Source organism: Drosophila melanogaster, chromosome 3L (genome assembly GCF_000001215.4).
Source record: "Drosophila melanogaster chromosome 3L".
In the NCBI taxonomy this organism is placed as follows: Eukaryota; Metazoa; Arthropoda; class Insecta; order Diptera; family Drosophilidae; genus Drosophila; species Drosophila melanogaster.
In genome coordinates, this window is record NT_037436.4 from 23,970,527 (window position 1) to 23,991,367 (window position 20,841).

The 20,841-nt window shown below is 40.3% G+C and overlaps 1 protein-coding gene across 1 annotated transcript in view; it reads right to left on the reverse strand.

Annotated features, from left to right (window-relative positions):
• Positions 1-15,884, reverse strand: part of CG40470 (uncharacterized protein) — a 146,551-nt gene extending 130,667 nt beyond the window's left edge. The window contains exons 1-2 of the mRNA NM_001043170.2: positions 15,738-15,884; positions 4,072-4,134 (exon numbers count right to left, since the gene is read on the reverse strand). Coding sequence (NP_001036635.1) covers positions 4,072-4,134; positions 15,738-15,782 — 108 coding nt within the window. The 5' untranslated portion in view covers positions 15,783-15,884. The remainder of the gene's footprint in view (positions 1-4,071; positions 4,135-15,737) is intronic.
• Between the last annotated feature and the right edge of the window lie 4,957 nt (positions 15,885-20,841).

Below are 20,841 nucleotides of genomic sequence, written 5' to 3' on the forward strand. Positions count from 1 at the left end.
AATTCAGGAAAGTTCGCCATAGAAAAGCTAGACGATGACAATTATAGTGCATGGGCTATTCAAATGAAAAGCGTTTTGAAACATACTGAATTATGGCCAGTTGTATGTAGAACAAAATGCGCAGTTCGACGCCAAAGACGGGAAACCGATTGCGAGCATCATGCTGTGGCTACGAATAATGAGCTAGCACAAGAAATGTGGTGTTTGGATAGTGGTGCAACCGCCCACTTGTGTTGTGCTCGCTCGATGTTTATAGAATGTTGTGAGAATAAAGAAAATAAATAAAATGGAAATAATTCCATTTGTGCGAAAGGTCGTGGTACTGTGCGCTTGTACTGGTGCAAGCGATCTTTTGATTTAATCGACGTGTTGTACGTGAAAGAACTGAAGTGCACTTCTGTCGCGAAAGCCAACAAACATGGACTTAAAGTAATATTTGAAAACAATGAAGCGAAAATAATGGACAGCCCTATTGGAGTTATGCCTACGTACTAAAACAAAAACCTTCGCATGCTCTTCAGTCCTTGCACGCTCACCGGGACTACCAGTCAAGGTATGGTTTCGTTGCACAGAATGTGAGGCCAAGTCGCACTCCCTTCCTTCAGTGTAGTCCATGAGGGCTCCTCCTTTCACTCTTTAGTCGCGTTTTACGACAAGCCGGGAATGCTGAGGTAGAATTCATCGCCCGCCGCCACCCACGACGCCTGTGACTCTACCGGAGAAGATAAGTCCGAAAGCAGCCATGATCCGTAAGGATCTGGGTTAGGTGGCAGTCCAAGCATTTGTTTGTTGGCACTCTGCCCAAGCCGCCAACTCAGGGATGAGCTGGTAAGTCCACTTCCCCCGTCGCGACGTTTGCCATCTGCTCTGCCACTCACCCAGTAGCCACATGTGTGCCTCTAGCCGGGCTGAGAGCCTTGATCTCCAGATCAATTGGCGGCAGGCCTGCCAGCCATAGCGCCGCATCTTCGGATATGGTCCTGAATCCTCTAACGAGACTGAGGGCCATGGACCGTAGCACCGAGAGCGCTCCTTTTAGGTATGAGCCCCTGTAAGTGGGGTTGCTCCAGATTGGTGCAGCGTATAGCAGCGAGGCCTTTGCTGCCGCCACCAGCAGTTTCCTGGCCGGATGTCTTGGGCCACCGACGTTGGGCATGAGTCTAGACAATGAAGAGGCTGTGACTGCTGCGTTCTTCCTGGCGTAACTCGCGTGACCCTTGAACGATAGTCTGTGGTCTATCATTACACCCAGGTATTTTAGGTACTCTTGGGAGGTCACCTGTGTGCCATTGACGGGGGCAAGCATATTCTCCACCTTTCTCCTGCTGCTAAGTAGGACTGCCTTGGTCTTGTGAGCCGGATGCCATTTTGCTGACTTCCTAGGCCGTTGATGCTCTCGGTGATTGCCTCTACGAGTATACAGGATACGTTCGAACAGTTTTCCAACTATATCCAGTAGGCAGTAGATGTCTTGTCTTTCGGCAACAGGACTAGTTTCTGGCTTTTCCACCTTGTCCCCAGCTATCACTGTCTACACTATCCTGCAATTCTTTATACGACCGCGCTTTGGCAGCCGCTATGCCGTGCTTGAGACTTGTGCGTTGCCTTCTGAAAGCCTCCATGAGCTCCGCGTGGTGGGTACTGCCTCTGGCTCGTTGCGCCGTTCTCCTAGTCCTGAGGCAATCAGACCGTAGTTGGCTTCGGGTGGCACTCCACCAGTACACAGGTGGTTTGCGGTGTACCTTCTTTTTCCTTGGCGTGGTTACGTCGCAAATTCTACCAAGCATAATCATGAGGCCAACCATACTCTCTGCATCGCCATTTGGGATTTCCAGAGAATTGATCTGATAGGCCAGCATGACCTCATCGATCTTCCTAGTGTCCCATGCTTGCTCGGCTGTTCTACTCTGCCGTCTCCAAGGCGTGCAACGGGAGAGACTGAAGGAAATCAAAACGTGGTCGCTCAGCGTTACGACGTCATGGATCTAGTTGTAGTTATCCACCAGCCCTCTGCTGACAAAGGTAACGTTAATAAAAGACGTACCCCTATCGTTGTTAAACCTCGGCTTCCGTCCGTCGTTCAGCAGTATCAGGTCCAGCATTCCCATGGCGTCTATCACTGCTCAGCCTCTGTAGTTGGATACACTGCTGCCCCATTTCGCTGCCCAGGCAATAAAATCACCGGCAATGATCTTCGGGCTTTGCCCTCTCGCATGGTCCACAAGAACATCTAGAAAGACCTCCAACTGATGGGGGGTGTCGCTCGGCGGAGCATAGCAGCTGTGCATATGCACATGTTTTATCTTCGCATATTCAGTACCTCACATAGGTGAAGCAGCCAGTTCCTGGACGTGGAGAGAGGTGCAACACTTGATAGCTGATTTACCTGACTCGTCTAGGATCATGGAGGATTGTCCCTTTCCAGCTTGAGCTGTATTACGCTTATATGGACGCGCATTATGGTGCCTCTTCGCTCTGTACACCGGGCACGCAAAGTTATCCGTCGGGTGGTTTCTGTCCGCCCCGCTGCTGCAGATCAGGCATTTTGGTGCTGCAACACACCCCTTGCCTTGTGCACACTCTAACCCAATCTTAGACAGCAGTCTGCCCTGTCAGTCACCTTGCAGGTTGCTGATCGATGTCCGTAGCCCAGACACCTGTAGCATCTCGTGGGCCGATCGTTCTGGGTAATGCGATACCTTGACCATCCAACGGTTAAGGTGCGCTGTTTTAGGTCGGCTATCGCATCGTTCGCGTTCAATAGCACTGAGGCTATCTGCGTCCCATCCCGCATTCTGCGAAGGCCCCTAACATCCTTACGATTTATCTGTCACATGTCATTGTACGTCTCAAAAAAGCGGCCGTATCTGAAACGAGAAGTTGGACGAGGTGCTTCAAGGACTTGGCTTTGTTCCTTGCGTTAGTGAAGCTTTCATATATACACGAAAGGATGGACCTAATAGTTCGAACAAACAAGAACTGTACAATGTGAAGGCGCTTGTATCTGGAGCATTCGATGTGGTCGATAGCGGCGTTCTCGAACATCTCATGGGAAATCAAGCGCAATGGTGAGCTTGGCAGTCAATATTGTCCGCAAATGGTTTATTGAGAGTCTTAGCAATGAGCACGGTATGCAGAACTGTAAGCCGAACGCGTTACCCTTGGAGGCAGTCTTTTAAGTAAAATGTAATGAAGAAAGCTGCCAGCGTGTCAACCAAAAGGCGTATCAGTCATTGGCTCACTGATGTATCGCGACCGATGACAACCCGACCAGATATCCTACATTCCGTAACGAAGCTTGCACAACGGAATGTCGACCCGAACAAGGAGCATGAAGTGGGTGCTAAACGAATATTGCGATATTTGAAGGGCACCACAGAGCTGAAGTTGCATAACTACATGGTTACGTCGACGCTGACAGGGCTAAAGATAGCAGTGATCGGAAGTCCCTTAGTGGGAGGTCCTTCTTCGCTGCAATCCAAGAAGCAATCGGTCGTGCCACTGAGTACTACGGAGGCGGAATATGTGGCGCTTTCGTCAGCAGCTAAAGAAGCGGAGCCTTCTTGCAAAGAACTCAAAACTTCATGCGCGTAATAAGCGCATAGACATTAGGTGTCATCATAAAAGAGATTTGTACAAGAATTTAAAAATTAAAATCGAGTATTTCCAACGGAGAGTATGATTCATATGTGCTAAAACTAAAACTTGTGTAAGGTTAAACATGTTAAATTTGTTAGTATGATGGGATTGCATTGAATTTGTTTATTTTCAGTTTGAGCTTGTAAAGTTAGACATACATCTTTGAGAAGGAGTGTTGATTAATATTAATATTACTGGCAACGCCGTATGTCCCCTTTTAAATTATGTCGGGCAACCCCTGACTAGAACTTCGCTTTTGCATAATGGATCAGTAAATTGCAATCCGTAGTCGAATGAAGTTATAATACATATACTATATTTGATATAAAGATTCTTACATTTCCAAATAAATTGACCTCGAACAATAATCTTAAAATTCTGATAGTTATTAATTTTTTTCAGTTGCCACTACAATTGAGCTTGATATCTTACCTCTAATCCAGGCGCAGTTAGAAGTATTGTCAGTATAAATAGGGTTCGTGTACCACTAGCCATCTATAAAACATTAAAAATTAAAAATCCCTATGGTTTAAGTTTTTATACAATAACAAGAGAGGATTCTATAGTCGAGTTCCCCGACTCTCAGATACCCGTTACTCTCCTGGAAGTGTAAACGGGAAATTTATATATTTTTTGGAATATCGGTAGATATAGTGGGGGGGGAGGGTTAAGAAAGAATGGTCGAGGTCACCAACTACCCGTTACTAAGTTAGTGGAAGTAAAACGCGAAATTGTGTTGTGTTTCTCGCGAATATAATGAGAAACAAGAGAGAATGCTATAGTCGAGCTCCCTGAAAATCAGATACCCGTACTTCAGTTAATGCGATCGCGAATTTTCATAATTTTTTTGGCATATCGATAGATATTGGCGATTAAAATTAGAGCTTAAAACTTAAAAAATTTCGTGGGGGTGGTTGTGACCGGTTTGTCGGCTTTAGAACGTTAGAGCTTCTGTGGCACAAAGTTTTTTGAAAAATCGATGGAAATTAAATAGAATTAGAAATTACGCGACAAATAAAATTATGAAAAAGTATCCAAAAATTGTTCTAAAATGAGGCGTAGGAGTGGTCGCGGCAAAACGTTTTTTTTTTTAAAATCGATAAAAATTTACAAGGCTAATAAAATTAAGAAAAATTTCCAAACATTTTTGTTTTTGACGTAAATTCAAAAAAATTAAAATTTATAAAAGTTATAATTAAATGGATGCGAAGGCCGGTTTGCTAAATATATTTAAGAGGAGGAAAAAATTATTTATTTACATTCTCCTATGATTCAGCTCTTCAGTTCCCTTCTCTATATATATTCTCTATATATATATAGTAGCATATGTGCCATAGTATAAGACCACATATACTTACACACACACACACATACATAACCACATAGGAACAGCCATACACAAAATCATAGAATGCCTTAGGATATAAGTCATAAAATCATGTATCCAATAAGAACCCAAATTCTGGTGACAATAACAAATCCAGCCTACCCTAATGTAAACATTAACATCCGCTGCCGAATCAGTTATTCCCACCAAAGGGTCAAAATCGCTTACGCAGCTCAAGTTCTCGGCTGATCAGCACCCATGAGTGATCCACTCAAGAAGGCACCCAATCCAACAGACATAAACATCCGCAGCCGCATTCGCGACTCCCACCAGAGGGTCGAAACTGCTAACACAGCTTTAAGGGTCAAAACTTTCCACGTAGCTCAAACTCGGCTGATCTATATCCATGCGCAATCCACTCAAGAGAGCGCCTAATTAACGTAAATATAAATGAGAGCCTATGTACGCTCAATATGAAGAAGTAAATAAGCTCAGCCAAGGGTTTGCTAAGCGTTCGCTTTGCAAATTAGATTTAGATTTTATTCATACTTCAATTGTGTAAGACGTGAATTTGTCTCCGACATTCGCTTAAGTTTTTGATCAATAAAAATACTTTTTTTTATAAACCAACAAACCGCGAAGTTGTAATTATATATATGTTCGATGAATTATTATTTTTCTTAAATCGGTTTCTTTAATCAAAAAAGGAAAAAAATAAAAATAAATCTATAAGAGAGTGGGTTGTCTACTTCCACAACACCATTAGGGACCAATAAATTGTTCGTAGTGTATCCATTCGATTTTTTTCTTTTCTTTTAAATCATATGAAAAGAAAAGTTAAAAAAAAAATTTAAAAAATTATAAATTTATTTACTTTTGCTATTTAGCTTCCATGATTTTGTTTGCCGGTGTATAATTGAAAAATTAAATTTTTTCGCTATTACATTTACGCTATTACTTCGTTTTGTGACGAGGAAAACTGACTCTAATAATATTTTTAAGCACTAACAAAATTTTCACGCCCGTAGGGGTTATGTTTTCTCAACGGCACGAACTTTTCACGACTATTTTATTAGAAAATAAATAGAACGGAAACTCAAGACCATCGGCGGAAGTCACTCTATTTACGATAACCAAATTATCCGAAAACTTCCTGATAACGGCTGCATCCAGTCTAGTATATTCCCGCTGCATAATTTTGCATTTATTATGACCTTAATTAGAATGTCACAACTGAGCGCAAAGTTCCTAAAGTTTGTCTATCGGGAACTGTATAGTATTCAGTCGCCATTACATATTAATATTCTATAATAATATAGAATATATGTAATATAATAATATTTATTTTAGCCATTGCGTCTACAAGTAATCCGTCGACCTATAACGGTCTCTTTCTGTTCCTTCTTTTCAAAAGTATTTACATGAGCTTTTTTTTCAATTGTCAACTACTTGAAAAAAAGCTCTTTTTGTAAATACTTTTGCCCACCTCTGTTCTCATTCTATCATTTCTAAAATTTAAAATTAAATTAAAATTAATTTTAATTGTACTATTCTTAAAGTTCAGTGTACTATAACTATTTAACCCAATTTAAGGTCCAGTTTCACGTGATCCGAAGCAGCTTAATAATTTCGTTACTACTAAGCGCAAAATTATTTCTTACCATTCTTCGAATTTTTGAAAAGGAAGAAGGACCATATGAAGTATACATTTTCTTGATCGGGATCAAAGCAGAGTCAAACTGGCCATGTCCGTCTGCCCGTATAACCATCTCGATCGCAGGAACTTGAAAAGCTAGAATGTTAAGATTAAGCATGCAGATTCCAGAGAAATAAACGCTGCGCAAGTACGTTTCCAAATGTTGCGAAGCCAACTCTAACACCCACAAGCCACCCCGCTCACACTTCTAACCGATGGTTAGGCGGCAGTAAGGAGTACTGTGCCATCATCGCGCTAGACGTCAAGAACGCATTTAATACAGCGAGATGGGCCAATATCCTCGGCGCAATGCGCAATGGGCATTCCCGGCTATATACGAGGCGTAATTGGCAACTACTTCAGGGACCGTGTGTTATGGTACGTAACAGAAGCTGGTCCAAGAAGCCACCAAGTCTCCGCAGGTGTTCCCCAAGGGTCGGTACTCTGACCGATCTTGTGGAACATTATGTATGATGGAAAACTGAGCATTAGCAAGCCCAGAGGTGTGGAGCTGCACTGCTTCGCCGACGACGTTGCGGTAACAGCGGTCGCCAAGACAATACCGGAGATCCAGGACATAGAATGGCTCGAGAAAGTCGGACTTAGAAAAGCTGCGCATAACACCGAAGAAGTCCTGCTGAGCAGCAGAAAGTCCGTTGAGAGCATGCGTGTGGAAGTCAAAGGAGTTGAAATCGCCTCAGCAGAAACGTTGAAATACCTTGGTGTTCTAATAGACCGAAGGCTCTCGTTCAAGGCTCACGCAAGGTATGCCAGCAAAAAAGCGGCAATGACAGCAGCAGCCTTGGCGAGAATCATGCCCAACGTGGGAGGATCCAGACTGCCGGCTAGGAGACTGTTAGTGGCGGTTTCAAAGGCAACGCTGCTTTACGCCGCCCCTATCTGGAGCTGCGTTACCACCAAAAAAAAACCTACCTGGATAGTGCCCGCGCAGTATCACGGACAATGGCTCTCAGGCTAATCAGAGGCTTTAGAACCATATCGGACGACGCAGCGCACGCTCTTTTAGGCATTACACCCATTGACCTGGGCATAAAGGGCAAATACCTAGCGAGTGAGGGGTATACCCAGTTAGAGATCCGAGAGTGGCTTCGAGGAGTTTGGCAGACCAGGTGGCCAGAGTCGCAACGAGGACGTTGGACGTACAAACTAACGGAGTGGGCTGATTGCGAACACAAAACGGTGGACTACCACATGACCCAGTTCCTCATGGACCATGGCTGTTTCCGAGGGTCCCTATTTGGGTTCCGCCACGTGGATACTGCCCAGTGCCTCTACTGCTCAGACGCAGTGGAAGCCGCAGAGTACTCGTCGAGGAGAGGGCGAAACTAGAGGCGCTCACTGGGTCACCTCTCAGCCCGAGAGGCCTGGTTGCCGCTATGATGGCGGACAAAATCGTTTGGGATGGGGCTCACGTGATCATCGTCACCATGATGAAGCGTGTCCGAAAGGACGAGATGGCCAATCGGAACGATAGATAAGGAGTACTACCGTATGTTGGCGGGGCAAGGTTTTTGTTTAGTACGTAGGCATAATCCCTCAGCTGAGAGTTATGAATCGTGCATGCCATCTAAGGATGATAGATGGTATCTTTAGAAGATTTCATTTTCGTGCCGTATATAATAAAAAAAAATATAAAAAAAATACTTCTGAAAAATGTCTTGATTTTTCTATGTTTATTGCCAATTTCTATCTGTATACCTAAAACACTTTGGCCACGCCCCTGCTTACACCTACAAAACGAAGAACAAAAATGTGAGCAATGAAAAAAAGAAATGTACTCATATCTGTTACTCGTATAGTGAATGAAGAGTATAAAAGATTCATTGAAAAGTATGTAAAAGGTAGACGGAAGCGTTTCAGACCATATAAAATATATATATTCTTGATCGTCAGGTGGATATACCGTTCATCATAACATATCAGATCTAAAGTGGTGAGTGGTAAAGTGGTGAAACGCCACCACGAAGACAAAGGTGGCCTGAAGCGGTTTGAGAATCGCCCACTTGCTCAAATAGCTGAACAGACTTGCAGATTTTATTGCGGTTAACAAGTTGGTTAACTGCTGCTTAGAAGCGTAAAAGCCTCGTACTTTGAGGAAATGTGTGAGGTCTCAGGGATTTTAATAATAATTACACCCGTCACACGTAGAGTAAAAGGGTATACTAGATTCGTTGAAAAGTATGTAACAGTATGTAACTACCGATTTTCCAATAAGCTTTTTTTATCAATGGGAGGTGATCAGAGATGGAGAGACACCTACTCAAATTCCTTGTAGACATCAAAGTCAATGTCTGATGGTGTTCTTGTGCTATATGAATAATGCATGCGCCCGTTGTCTGAGTAATGTGTTAATTTTGATCGGCGGCAAATAAATTTTTGAAAGGATTTCGACTTTGGTAGATAGGCCATTTGGCCTGGAATGAAAAAACATTAGATTTCGCATTCAGATGTGGTCGATTTTGTAGCTGCGCATACTGAGTATACTAGAGATTTTTTTTTTGAAAAATATTGAATCTATGTTGATCTTCTCAATTGGTTTGATTTCGATCGCCGACGTGTGAAGACGTTTTTATCGAGCTCCGCACAAAATCGGTTGTTTTGAGTGAAGTGAACGCCAAATAAAATAAACTAAATAAAAAATCCGAAAGCGAAAGAGACGCTCTATGCGATGCAAGATCGCTTAAATATATAGTGATTTGTTATCTTAAATAATAAAACTATGAGTCAGAAGGACACTCGCGCTCAGCGTCAGCGCGAGCATGACGAACGCCGGCTCTCAATTCAACGCAACAACGCGTACTTCTCCTACGTCTCACCGACAACCCCAAACGCAGACATCGAGCGGTCAATAACCCATAGCCCAAGAAACCTTCTTCTACCAACAAATCATGAAAAAACGCGCTCCTGCTCTCCCGCTCTATTAGCTCCGACAGAAGCCCCGCTACCTCCAACTACAACAGCTGGAGACAGACCGACAGCCCGCTCTACCTCGTCATCGGCTGCACCCGCTCACGGTCTGACTAAGTCAGCGAAAGCAAAACCGCAAGCAATAAACGGTACTGCTGCACTACCAGCAAAACAAAACGAAAACGTAAACAAAAAAGCTTAGTCGACTTGGCAGACTGGAATGGACCGCTACATTACAATAAAGCGAAAGCTCAGCCCGGAAAATTCAGATTTGGAAAACAAGCCGAAAAATACACGCGACAACTCTACCTTGATCAAAAATGTAGCCCCTGCAAATACCAACAGATTTGCCTTGCTGGTAGATACCGCTGAGGACGTGCCGCTGGGATCCGTTGATATCGAACCGAAGAAAACAAAGCCTCCGCCAATATACATCCGCGAGAAGAGCACAAGCCGTCTTGTAAATACTTTGATTGGCCTTATTGGGAAAGATAGCTTTCATATCGTAAGAGGTACTATCAATGAAATCAACCTTCAGACGAAAACGGAGGACGACTACAGAAAAGTCACAAACTATTTTACCGCACAAAAAATAGGCTTCTACACCTACCAGCTTAAAAGCAGCAAGGGCCTGCAAGTAGTCCTGAAGGGCATTGAGTCTGATGTTACGCCCGTCTCCAGCTCCTTCTGCACCGTAGGATCACGGTAGAAGAGCCGCACAAACGTAACGCTCCTGTACAATGTACAAACTGCCAAGAGTATGGCCACACGAGGTCATATTGTACACTTCGCCCGGTGTGCGTAGTCTGTGGAGATCTCCACGACTCCAAACAGTGTCAAAATAACAAAGAAAATGCATGCGAGAAAAAATGCAATAACTGTGGGGGCAATCACACAGCAAACTACAGAGGCTGTCCAATCTACAAAGAGCTGAAAATCCGTCTTCACAAAAGAATGAACACGGCGCGGGCACACCAAGGAACAACTACCCTGATACCATCAGAGACAAATCCTGAAGTAATTTTCTCGAAAGCAGCAAGTTTCGCTCCCTGGCCTACATCCAACACTAACAAGACAACATTTGCAAACGTTTTAAAATCAGGTATGACGCCTCCAACCCAAAATTCCCGAACTCCACATGAAGTGCACACAAAATTAGACACACAACAAAACTATAACTGCGCAGCAGGACACAAAAACTGAAGCTATGATGCAAGCCTTACAACAGAGCATGATGGAATTTATGACATTTATGAAGACCACCATTCAAGACATGATGCGTAATCAAAACCTTTTGATACAAATGCTTGTAGCCCAACAATCAAATAAATAATGGCTACCTTACGCATAGCTACGTGGAACGCCAATGGCGTTTCACAGCGTAAACTTGAGCTAGTTCAATTCCTACATGAGAAGCATATCGACGTAATGCTTCTTTCGGAAACTCATCTCACAAGCAAATACAATTTTCAAATAAGAGACTACCATTTCTACGGTACAAATCATCCCGACGGAAAAGCACACGGTGGCACCGCCATACTCATAAGGAACCGTATGAAGCACCACTTTTACAAAGAATTTGCGGAAAATCATCTTCAGGCCACATCTATCAACATTCAGCTGGATGACAACACTCTCCTTACACTAGCGGCCGTATACTGCCCCCCCGTTTCACAGTATTAGAAGCTCAATTCCTGGATTTCTTCCAAGCACTAGGGCCACACTTCATTGCAGCAGGCGACTACAACGCTAAACATACTCACTGGGGATCGCGACTTGTGAACCCAAAAGGAAAACAGCTTTATAAGACGATAATAAAAGCCACTAATAAACTTGACCATGTTTCCCCCGGGAGTCCTACATACTGGACATCAGACCTCAATAAGCTGCCAGACCTGATCGACTTCGCAGTTACGAAAAATATTTCCCGCAGTTTGGTTAAAGCTGAATGTCTGCCGGATCTGTCATCTGATCACTCGCCTGTACTAATTCACCGATACGCAGAAAACGTGAAACCACCAATCAGATTGACCTCTAGCAAAACAAACTGGCTCAGGTATAAAAAATATATAAGTTCACATATTGAGCTAAGCCCAAAACTCAATACTGAATCTGATATAGAGAGCTGCACGTGTGCATTGCAATCCATCCTTACTGCAGCAGCTCTTACTGCAACACCCAAAATAACAAATAATGCAATTAATTCAAAGAAGACCAACGTACAAATCGAGCAACTCGTCCACGTAAAACGTCGCTTACGCAGAGAATGGCAATCTTCCAGATCCCCAACTGCAAAACAAAAGCTAAAAGTAGCCACACGGAAACTGGCCAACGCTCTGAAACAAGAAGAGGACGACGATCAGCGACGATACATAGAGCAACTCACACCAACAGGCACAAAACAAAAGTCACTGTGGCGAGCCCACTCAACTCTTCGCCCACCGACTGAAACCGTTTTGCCGATAAGGAATTCCTCAGGTGGCTGGGCCCGTAGTGATGAAGACAGAGCCACCACATTTGCCGCTCATCTACAAAATGTGTTCACGCCAAACCAGGCTACTAGCACATTCGCGCTACCGTCCTATCCCGTAAACCGCCATCAGCAACTCACCCCAATTGTGTTTCGTCCTAAAGAAATAACTAAAATAATCAAAGACAATCTCAGCCCGAAAAAATCCCCCGGCTTATAACACCGGAAATGATCATCCAGCTGCCACATTCTGCAGTTCGCTACATAACCAAGCTCTTTAATGCCATCACCAAACTTGGTTACTTTCCACAACGATGGAAGATGATGAAGATCATAATGATTCCAAAGCCTGGTAAGAACCACACAGTCGCTTCATCTTACAGACCAATAAGTCTACTCTCATGCATTTCGAAACTATTCGAAAAATGCCTGCTGATCCGACTTAATCAACATCTGATATACCACAATATAATCCCAGCCCACCAATTTGGATTTCGCGAAAGCCATGGAACCATTGAACAGGTGAATCGTATTACAACGGAAATAAGAACTGCATTTGAATATCGCGAATACTGTACAGCAGTATTTTTAGACGTATCCCAAGCATTCGACAAAGTCTGGCTCGACGGCCTAATGTTTAAAATTAAAACATCCCTACCCGAAAGCACACACAAACTTCTAAAGTCTTACCTCTATGACAGAAAGTTTGCAGTTGCGGTGCAACACTGCCACTTCCACTGTTCATACAATTGAGGCTGGAGTCCCCCAAGGCAGCGTTCTTGGGCCAACCTTATACCTCATCTATACAGCCGACATCCCTACAAATAGTCGCTTAACGGTATCCACATTTGCCGACGATACAGCTATCCTTAGCCGTTCAAGGTCCCCTATCCAAGCAACAGCACAGTTGGCACTGTACCTCATCGACATTGAGAAGTGGCTCTCTGACTGGCGAATAAAAGTAAACGAGCAAAAATGCAAGCACGTGACGTTTACGCTAAACAGACAAGACTGTCCTCCGCTCTTGTTGAACAACATACCACTCCCGAAAGCAGATGAGGTAATGTACCTAGGAGTACACCTTGACATAAGACTCACATGGCGCAGGCACATTGAAGCCAAAAAGCCCAACTTAAACTCAAAGCCAACAACTTACACTGGCTCATCAACTCTGGTTCTCCGCTCAGCCTAGATCACAAGGTCTTGCTCTACAATTCTATATTGAAACCAATCTGGACCTATGGCTCACAGTTATGGGGCAATGCCAGCAACAGCAATATTGACATCATTCAGCGAGCACAATCAAAGATTCTGAGAACCATCACTGGGGCACCGTGGTACGTTCGGAGTGAAGACATCCATAGAGACTTAAATATCCCATCAGTTACCAACGCAATCACGGAACTTAAGGAAAAATACCATAGCAAGCTTCACACGCACCCCAACCACCTAGCGCGAGGTCTAATCCAGCTCAGCAGCCGTTCCCGTCTCCGGCGAAAGGACCTACCAACCCAGCGAATAAATATTATTATTACTTGTTATAGTTAAGATTTTTAAACCTATTGTTAGTTCTTATACAAGAAGATTCAATAAATAAAAGCAAAAAAAAAAAAAAAAATTGGATTTAGAATTATCTAAATGGCAGGACGCAACGGAGCCTACTTAAATGATATAATTCTTTGGTTCACTTTTTTTTACTTTATTTATTGACGACCTTCTTTTAGTAATAAAACATTCACGTGTACCTCTGTACGCAGACGATGTTAATTTATACCTTCAGCATAAGGACTTTTCTTGTTATTTGTACTTACAATCCGATCTAGATAGCTTTTAAATATGGTGCCGTGATAACACGCTAAACTTAAATGGATCCAAGTGAAAAGTGAACCGAATACACACGACTTACACTTTAATAGGGCGATCTTTGGTTTGGTTTGGGTTTCTGAGATTTTTAAGAGCCCAAACTATGGCTAACTATTCTTTTTTTTATTTGTGACGAAAAGTTATTCGGTTTATTTTAAGTTTAAGATATGAAAGCAATTGGTTTATTATTCGGTGATAAAACCGCTCCGATAGCTACATCTGATGCGTCTGTTGTCAAATGAATTATTTGTTATAATCTGGTTGAACTAATTCTTTGAGTTCGTTAAAGGCTCTTACAGCTGGGTCAAAAAGAAGTATAGTATTACTATACTCTATAACAATGCACGCATGTATAATAGAACAACTATACTGAGGCTATATAGAGATCTCAGTCTAAAGAATATGATATAAGGAAATATATATATATTAAATATATAAATATACCAATTTTCGTTACTTCCTTCATCAGTCGCAAAGAAATTCCGCGGCAGATCTTACAAATATTTATATTTATTATACTTATTATATCCGTTACTCGTAGAGTAAAAGGTCATACTAGATTTTGAAAAGTATGTAACAGGCAGAAGGAAGCGTTTCCGACCATACAAAGTTTACATATTCTTGATCAGAATCAATAGCCGGGTTGGTCTGGCCTTGTCCGTCTGACCGAATGAATGTCGAGATATCAACTCTAAAGCCCTAAAAAAAAGCCTTTTTTCATAGTTTAATTAGTTTTGTAAATTTCTATCGATTTCCCAATAAACTTTTTGCCACGCCCACTTTAAAGCCCTAAAACCGCCAAACCGGTCCCACACTTTTGAACAATTTTAAAATTTTTTCTCATTTTATTTCCCAGTATCTATCGATATCCTAGAAAAATTATAAAATTTTGAAATTTAAAGAAGTTAATGGTCATAGAAAAGTACGAGCGAAAAGCTCGCGTGGGTACATATAACGTCTACAATTCATTACAAGAATGACATGAGTGATAATTAAACTGAATGCGATATAAAAAGGGCCTACAAATTCCGAAAGAATGAAGATTGAAAAACATCAACATGAAACTTCAACATTTAGACGACCTTAAAATGCGTATTTAGTGAGTAGAAGTAACTTGTGGCGAAGGCCCTCGTAATTCCCTTTTGATTATTTCGGACATTTTTTTCCTTTGGCTTCACATGTTCCAGATAATCGAATTAAAAAATTTTTTTCTACCAAGATTTCTGTTCATATGCCGAAAAATCTTTACGTCATGTCCACTCTAACGTCCACAAACCGCCCAAAACTCTCCGGCCCATTCTTTTTAAAAATAGTATGATTATTTAGAATAGTTTTTTTTAGACTTGTAAATTTCTATCGATTTTACAACAAAAAAATTGTTTGCCACGCACACAATTTGAAAAATGTTTTGATTTTTCTGCGTTTTATTGTTTGTCTTGAAAATTTTTATTGGTATTCCAAAAACACTCCTGCACCTATGTACAAAACGCGAAAACTGTCACGCGTACCGTTTTGCAAATTATTGTAATCCTATCTCATTTTAGGATTGAATGTCCCAATGTCTATCGATGGGATAAAAAATGATTTAATTTTGCGTTCGCACTTCTAGTAGCTGAGTAACGGGTATCTGCTAATCGGGAAACACGACATTTTCATTCTATCATGTTTTATTTTACTATTTTCTTTCCTTTTCTGTGTAATCATTTACTTTCACCTAAAATTGTAAATAACAAAAACTGTGCGATAATCGTATCATAATTAAAAGGATAATATAATAATAATAGAGATAAGATAATTAATAGATTACAATTTACCGAGGAACATATGTATATGAAGAAATTATAAATAGCACTACGCATTTACTTTAAATATTTAATTTTTAAATTTATTTAAAATTGTATTTGGTGTTGTTGAAATGAAACAACATGGACCGCGTTTACTAAGAGCAAAATACCTTATAATGTAAAACTAATCAAACTAAGAACCTAAAACTTTTAGGCCGACAGAAGGGGCCCATAATACATTACATTATTCCTTTTTTGCATAACAACAACAGAGATTGAACATTTATAAACATTATTCATAATAATACATTTTTAATACTCGTTTTCGTGATTTCATAACATATATATATTGTATCGATTTGTATTTAAACATTTAAAACATATGAAATGTTAAATTCGCCCATGTAACGACGACTCGAGCTCTTTTTTTGAATCCAACAAAGGACTAATTTGGACTGGCTTTTCAAAAATAGTCTAAATTTCTGTGGCTCAATAAATTGAATTGTAAAAGCACAGTTTACGAATAAAAATGCTTAATTAATCGCTTTTATTTTATTTTACGCACACAGTAGACATTGTCGTCTAAAGTTCCCTCAACATTTTGCGTCCTCAATATATCCGTTATTCGTAGAGTAAACGAATTGAATACTAGATTATTTAAAAAGTATAAAACAGGTAGAAGGGAGCATTTTCGACCGCATAAAAAATACATATTCTTGATCAGGATCAATAGCCAGTCGCTCTGTCCCTGTGGCCCTGACACGACCACTCTAGCGCCCACAAAAACTGCCACGCCCACACTTTTGATTTGATTTTTTGGTCTTGTAAGTTTTTTATTGATTGCAAAAAAAACTTTGGTCACGTCCACTCTAACGCCCTAGTGCCGCAAAACCGGTCAAGCTCACACTTCGGAACAATTTTTAATATTTTTCCCATTTTATTCCCCAATATCTATCGGTATCCCAGAAAAATATGAAATTTCGCGTCCCACTAGCTGAGTGACGTGTATCTGGTGGTCTGGGAACTCTACTATAGCATTCTCTCTTGTTTTTTTTTTATTTAACTCGCGGAAGCAAATTTAAAATTGCAGCTGGATAAATGCAAATTCTTAAAAAAATATTGTAATCCCTAATGGTATAAAACCTCTAACAATTAATGCCATAAATTCATATCCAATTCTAAAAAGGTGAAAGATATCAGAGCTTTCCTTGGATTAACCGGTTATTATCGTAAATATATTCCAAATTACGCAGACATATCAAATGAACACGAATTAAATTTCAGCGCTATCGAAAATGGAATTACTCGCTTTAGGGTGGCATAAAAATTACTTACTAGATTTGGCGTAGATTATGAAATTATTCAAAGAGCACATAGAGAATTTATCAACATCACCTACACTAAAGTAATTCGCAGTCTCAATTATACTTCAATCACATGAAAGACTTTTACATTCAGGTACGGAAAATGCCGAAATTTCTTAAAGAAAATAAATTCTTTTCAAACAGCTAACTACTCCGAATATAATCAACGAACGCACCATGTGCAATTTGGCTGAAACAGAATAAAGAAACCTCATACCTAATCCTGAATATTGCCGATACAAATTGGTAGGTATTTATTCATATGAGGAAAACATTACATCAGTTGCATTGACATTTATTTTAAATTCACTACACTTGAGCAAATTAAAACAGAGGATAGAATGGAACGCATTGATGCGCATTTGTAATCAGTTAGCTACACCCAAATTACTTAGGGCAGACAGACACAGGCGGTGCTTTCTCCAGCTTGACTCTAAAGCGATGCATTAAAACAGCAGGAATAGACTACAATACTACCAAGAACGGCGTAGCAGAAGTAAAACAATAAATGAAAAAATCCGTATAATCAATTTATCTGATGACGATTAATCGAAATGGAAACAATTCTTTACTCATTACACACAATTAAACATGACGCGACTAGACCAACACCTGCTCACATTTTCTTATACGCTGTGCATCAAATATTAGACACACAAAAAATTAAAGAAAAAGAAAATAGAAGAAGTAAATGAAAGTCGATAGGAATTTAATATTGACACTAGATACACAAAACACAATTTAAGAAGCCAAAGATAACTAATACTGTTAAACTTCCACAGGAACCTTGTGTATAATGATGTTGTTTCTAATATTCACCACGGATCACAGTCAACAAATTCAAATAACCAACCCAGTTTCCGACCTTGGCTACTTACTCTTCTCACGCAATCCAATTCTAATAAGTGCAGTCGATTCGTTCAGAATGAAATATTTACAAAATTCATTACTATAGGAATTAAAACAAATGAAATGAAATGAATGAACTGGGCGCAAAATTATAGAGTAAAAATGAATAATTAAATAGATCAAATTTTTTTGTGAATATAATACTGAAGAAGCTCAATAACAAATACAAAGAAGACATAGAAAAAGGCATCCAATTTTCACGTCTTGGGCTTTTTAATTCGAAATTACTCAATTGCGACAAGCTAGAAAGCATTAACAACCAAAATATAACGAATTATTACTCATTTCACATATCCCTATTAACCAAAAAACCATCAATACCATTACCATATTACATTCAGATTAACAAACATATTTTGAAAATGATAATAAAATGTATAATCAAGACAAAAAAAAGTTAATAATGAATGCATTAAAAAATATAATTACGGGTAAGAATCCAATTTGTAATTTTATACCGACTCCCTCAAAGGAAATTATCCAATACCAAAACCAAACCAAATATAATACTTACATGGAATCTAACTAAAACAACAAACTCACACAATTTTCAAGAACTAAATGGCGATATAAAAATAAATAAAGTTAAGATTAGCCTAGAATTTGATTTAACTTCATTGTATTTACCGATTATTGAAACTAAGATAAAAATGTTAGAAAATAATGGAATTTTAAAATTAGTTTCAGAAAATAATACCACATTTTATATAACATAATAATTGAAATTATTTTTATTATTGCTTTTCTTGTCCTATGAAAAATTTGTACACTAAATCGACTAACCTTCTTATATATTAAATTCAGAAAACAAGAAAAAAATAATCACGAACCACAACATGAAATAGAACCGGCACAAAACCAGTTGCCTGTCCGTCCATATGAACATCGATATCTCAGGAGCTATATGAGCTAGATGGTTGTGATTAAGCATACAGATTCTAGAGACATAGATGCACCGCAAGTTTGTTGCCATGTCTACTCTAACGTCCACAAGTCTAAAGCCAAATTGATGCATCATATTGATAAGTCATTGGCGGGTCCAGATTTGATTTAAATATCAACACATTATTGCCAAGGCATAGCTTCCTAGTTAGCTTAAGCAGTCTTGGGCTGAAGGGGTTTGAGAATCGCCCACTTGCTCAAAACAGCTCAACAACTTGTTGATTTTATTGCGGTTGACAAGTTGATTAACTGCTGCTTAGAAGCGTAAAAGGTTCGTACTTTAAGGAAATATGTGAGGCCTTGGGGATTTTAATAATAATCACACCAGTTACTCGTAGAGTAAATGGGTGCACTAGATTCGATGAAAAATATGTAACAGGCAGAAGGAAGCGATTCCGACCACATAATATAAATATATTCTTGATCAGGATCAATAGCCGAGTCGATCTGGCCATGTCCATCTGTCCGTCTGCCCTGTACGAACTATAAAAGCTAGAAGGTTGAGATTAAGCATACAGATTCTAGAGACAAAGACTCAGCGTAAGTTTGTTGGCCCATGTTACCATGCCCACTTTAACGCCCACAAGCCGCACAAAACTGCCACGCCCACTCTAACGCCCTAAAACCGCCCAAAACTGCCACGCCCAAGTTTTTGAAAATGTTTTGGATATTTTTCATATTCTTATTAGTCGTGTAAATTTTTATTCCCAATATCTATCGTTATCCCAGAAAAATAATGAAATTTTGCGTTCACATTCACACTAGCTGAGTAGCTGATATCTGATAGTCGGGAAACTCGACTTTAGCATTCTGTCTTGTTTTTTTAATGTTTAACATCCTGTAACAAGTTACGAAATAACATGGAAAATATCAGACACCTTGCGCTTGCGGGTGCACGGCTTAGAATCCAGTTCTAGCTCGTCGGAGTTCGGATTGGTGTTCTTGCCTGTACAGATACTTTATTTATTTAAGGGATTCTAGAATAAAGCATGCTTGCGACAAAAGATTTTAGGAGCTAATATAAAAGTCCTTCCTGCTGTGTCCTGCGCGTTTCTCACAGCCCAACCTTCTTACTGTCTGTTTTCACTGACCGTCACATTTTCCGTGCGTTCTAACTGACTGCGAACTTCTGGTTACTATCTCGCCTTCGGACTCTGTTCCGACTGTCTGACTGCGCGGCCGCGTCATGACAGCACGACTCGCACCGTACTCTCCTCGACTATCTTCGCGTACGTATGGCTCCTCGCGTGTTTTGCCGTCCCATTATAGACCGCGGGGATCCCCCAATTTCCCCTTTTGCGAACGGCCCGTTACCGTTCGACCACCGTGCCCTTGGCCGGGTCGAGCCCGAGATCCAGCGCGGTAACTAAGTTATATTTTTTTCTTTAATAAATTATTTTCCTATAAGTTTCTTCAATTTGTAAATAAATAGAAAAAAATAAGGGAGTGCTTGACGTGTTAATTCAGCTTGACTACAATTAATATTTAATTATTAACTGTAGAAATATTATCCAATCATCAATATATTGTTCCCAGTGTGGAAATTGGGTTTCTTTAGGTACAACACTCGGGAAATTATCAAGAAAAATTACCGTATATTTTAAATTCGAAAACGTTTTACATTATATTTTTTAATAAAATTTGTTAAATAAATATTTTTAAGGTTTTTTGGATTCCAACACGATCGCCGACGTGTGAAGACGTTTTTTATCGTGCTCCGCACAAAATCGGTTGTTTTGAGTGAAGTGAACGCCAAATAAAACAAACTAAATAAAAAATCTGAAAGCGAAAGAGACGCTCTATGCGATGCAAGATCGCTCAAATACATAGTGAAGTGTTATCTTAAATAATTAAACTATGAGTCAGAACGACACTCGCGCCCAGCGTCAGCGCGAGCATGACGAACGCCGGCTCTCAAT